Consider the following 4,174-nt stretch of genomic DNA (forward strand, 5'->3'; position numbering starts at 1 on the left):
GACTCGTTGTTAAACTGGCTACCAAACGTTTGTTGTCATCATCTAATTGGCTAAGAAGGTATGCGATGCAAGCCCCTTCCATTTGTTCTCGTTTTTGAGCTGACAATGCAGATCGCTCATCATTTTCAGTCAACAAAATGTACAAACCAGCCGCTTTCAGTTCGTTAACTACGATATTACGCCATAAACTATAACTAATGTTACTTGTTAAAATTGTCGGAGGGTTATTAATACGATTTGTAGTTGCTGCATTTTCGAGTAGTCGCGATTGCAATTGTTGGACAATCTGCCTGAGACTTAAAATCTCCTGTTGCAGTACCTCCGAATTACCAGCAGTACCAGCAGCCGCCGTTGCCGCATCGCCTGTTCTCGTTCGAGCCATTTTTATTTTAAATAAATGTCTTTAAAAATTCTCTGCTACCACATCAACATTTATATTACAAGAAAAGAAGTTTACTCAATTGTGGACAGTCATAGAATGAATGTTTATTATCGTAAGATTGTAAGATATGCGCGTCAACAACTTCAACTATCAACATAGCCAACTATTTCTCTAATACCTATTGAGCAGTTCTACCAAGGGCCCAACTAGACAAGGAGCAAGTTTTTTCAAGACTTTACCAGAGATACCATCAATTAACGAGCCTCCCCCTGCTGAAATTTTTGAAATGGCCCTCACAATCTCATCAGCTGTCACTCTAGTAAATGATACCCCTAAAGAGGGAGGACATGAGTTTCTTTCGCCAAGCAGTTCTAGTTCACTGTGTCCAACAACTTTACCAAATGAGTCACTAACATCCTGTCCATTCAGAGATAATGACGTAATTGTTTCCCTCTTTTTTTCTCCCAGCAATTTCATTGAGAATTTTCCAGTATTTGCCGTAGTCTTTACCACAATTTTCAAACATTCTGTCATAAAATCGAATTTTATCTCTTTTTGAGAGGATAGAGACCTTCCTTTTACCAAAAAGCCTATCAAAACCCCTAACTATTGGACAAGTTCCATTTTGGTAGGTATCGCGGTTATCGAGTAATCCACTGCTGAAATGGATGATATTTCAAGTTCACTGAAAACTTTGACACCCCCTAGTAGCCTTTAAAGAAGGGCTAGAGGGCTGCAATTTGCACCATTATAGTCATCCCTTCGAAAGGTCTTTCCACAAAAAAAATTTCAAAAAATTTCTGACCCCCCCCCTTACCTTTACCACTTCTTGGTCGAATTGACGTGGAATGGCCCCGCGACTTGATTTTCAGCTACCCTAACTACCTAATTTCCTTTGCTTTTGAAGAAATTTCAAAATTTTGGAGAAATTGATTGAGAGGAGGGCGGTTTTAGACGAGAAACAACCTTTCGTGCCAAAAATTCCCTACAAGTAGAAAACTTTATTTTTCGAATTTTTTCCTATAAATATTCTAGTTACTTGAAAAATGAAGCACTTCATGGTGTGTGCCTGGAAATCGGCTCCGATGTGGATAAATTACTCAAATTAATTTCCATACCTTGTGCAGAAATTTTGAAATGCTGCATCGTGCTGCAGACTTCTGAATATCCATTTTGGAGCTGTTTTGTTCGAGTCCATCCTTATGTATAGTACTATTTTCCTAGACCTATACGGTGCGATTGAAGATTTCGTCTCACAATTTTACGTAACTACACTGTAGGTAAGTTCAACATACACGTGGTACCCTTAAACGTCGGCTTGACTCGTTTTGAGAATAAATAAATGATGCATTTACCTTATCGATATAAATATTGATTAAGTATGAGTTTATTATCTAATTAAAAAAGAAAAGAAACACAATTATCTGCATAATACCAAATGGATTATGAATTCAATGCGAAGGGTACCTGGAATAAAAAGTTATAAATATTTGTAATTACAAAAACGCAAATTATATGATAGTGTTGTTTGTTCGCTAATTAACATTCATCGAGAAAAAAATATAACTTTATCGCAGGCTGGAAAATGTTGCGCGTTTTCCACGTTGCGTTGATAAACTATCTTATAATAATTTCTTATAAATACTGGCGATTCTCTTCAGACGGTACATTGTTTTTATTTTGATCAATTCGATCACAGTTAGTAGTGCAAATTTTCTCATTCTAAATTATCAATCTAGTCCCGGTATGATGTCGATGTCGTGGAAATCTTATTTATTCGCAGTTTTCGCGCTTGCATTGGTTTACCAGGTAAACGCAGCACCTCCTGACGATGTGAAGCTCATCAGTACATCCGGTTCAACAAATCGCACCACTATTAGAACTCGAGATTCAAAAGACATCTATGTCGAATTCCAGCTCAAGTCAAATCAGGGTAATGAATACAAGCTGAGGGATGCGAGTATTCAGCAAGGAAAATGGTGGTTTGGTATGTAAATAATGCAAAAGTTATTCGATCTGAAGTAATTCTTAATTAATTTCAACTTTGAGGGGATGGTAGCTTATTTCTTTTATTAAATTTTTTCAACGCGGTAGAGGTGAAACATCACTTTAAGGTGCAAGTGTGTGGATAAAAATTAGTTTTAAAATTTCCGAGTTCATTTTAGAAGAAAAATTCGCAGTTGAACGTCGGTAATAATGGTACCAACAAATGATGCCAAAAAGCGTGATTTCTTACATCACATCATTTCAATATCTTTCAATTACCTATCGAAGAAATGTTTGAAAAAAATTATGGAATCGTGTAGAAAATCTGAATAATAGTTACCTGACACGTTTTTGTAAAAATTATCCATTTTTATAAGATAATATTTGAGATTCTGCGTCGACCTTGGACATTGCCCTCAAAATCCAAGACCACTTTTAGAGTTCTACTGAGCAGTTAAAAATGTGCGAGTAGCTTATTTTTGAGTGAAATCGTGTTTTGAATATTTCGCATTGATGATATTTAAACATGGTAAGATACTTATATCGTTTCTGAAACTGAGAATTTATTTTAGAACCCAGTGGTGCCAATTTTTTATCATTATTGCTATTTTCAGAAAATCGAGAAAAATAGCCAAATCCTTATCAAATTTTTTCGTATGCGCACTAATTGGTTTCGTTTTTTTTTTCAAATTGGCAATCATGACCGAAACATTGGCATTGCTGCATTCCAAAAAATTTCCCTGTTTCCATGAGTGATACATATGTAATGTACTTACATGTACGACATATTTGAGAATAAAATACTTTCAAAACATGAATTTTCCTAAAAGTAAGCCGATTTTTTTCGAATATTACTCCTCTTTGGAAACTCATTTCTACTTATTTTCCCTTCCAGAGACGGACTTTTTCAACTTGAAACAAAAATTTTCACTGATTTTATTCGAAAAAATTAATTAATAAATTAGCAAACGTTAATTACGAGTATTGTTAACCGAACTAACCAATCCAAAATAACTAATGAGTTACTATTCTAAAATTTTTCTCCTAGGTGATAGAAGCAGCGATATTAGCGAAGATGATATAAATAGGAAAACATTCGACTCTGACATTAAGATGGGAGCAGTTCAAAACCTGGGTAGTGATTTAGGCGCTGTAGGCAGTTTTAATGTCAAAAATAAACAAGGGACTATCGCAATGCACGTAGAATTCTCAAGGACGGCGGATACTCAACCTAATATATCTTTCAGTCAGACAACTACCTGCGCACCAAAACTCGGCCCTGAATTCTACATCTATCAAATCATATGCGACTAGTGGAAACTTTTGTACGGATCATGATCAATATTTAAGCTGATTTTATTTCGTAAGCGCATAAAAAATTAAAAAAAAATAAATACATGAAGTCGATTTACCTTACCTATACCTATAGCGTATTTTCTAAGTGTTTTACTTACGTATCTACTCAAAATTTTCTTCATGAAATGGAATCGTTTCATTAATAATTAATTGATCACTTCTCTTGCATAGATTTTTCAACCCGATAATAAAATTTGTAATATACCTAATTATGTTGTTGTGTTATTCCATTGTTTAACTCGCAGAGAGCACCTATTTGACAACAATTTTATTTACCTTTTTTGAAAACGTAGGTTAATTTACATTTTCGTCATTGAGAAATTTTTACTTTTGGGTTGGGAGGGGGGGGGGGGGAGATATGCGGGGAGCTTTGCCTGCGAAAATTTAAATGGATGAAGAATAAAAAATAAAAACTGCATAATACGAATACGAGTATGTACTCAAGTGTAT

General features: G+C 35.0%; 1 protein-coding gene across 1 annotated transcript; it reads left to right on the forward strand.

Annotated features, from left to right (window-relative positions):
• Window positions 1-2,042: 2,042 nt before the first annotated feature.
• Window positions 2,043-3,934, forward strand: LOC135835368 (uncharacterized). The gene is made up of 2 exons (XM_065349593.1): window positions 2,043-2,369; window positions 3,417-3,934. The coding sequence occupies exons 1-2, from the start codon at window positions 2,129-2,131 to the stop codon at window positions 3,680-3,682; spliced, it is 507 nt and encodes a 168-aa protein (XP_065205665.1). The 5' UTR covers window positions 2,043-2,128; the 3' UTR covers window positions 3,683-3,934.
• The last annotated feature ends 240 nt before the right edge of the window (window positions 3,935-4,174 follow it).

This window comes from Planococcus citri, chromosome 2, assembly GCF_950023065.1.
Source record: "Planococcus citri chromosome 2, ihPlaCitr1.1, whole genome shotgun sequence".
NCBI classification, from domain to species: domain Eukaryota; kingdom Metazoa; phylum Arthropoda; class Insecta; order Hemiptera; family Pseudococcidae; genus Planococcus; species Planococcus citri.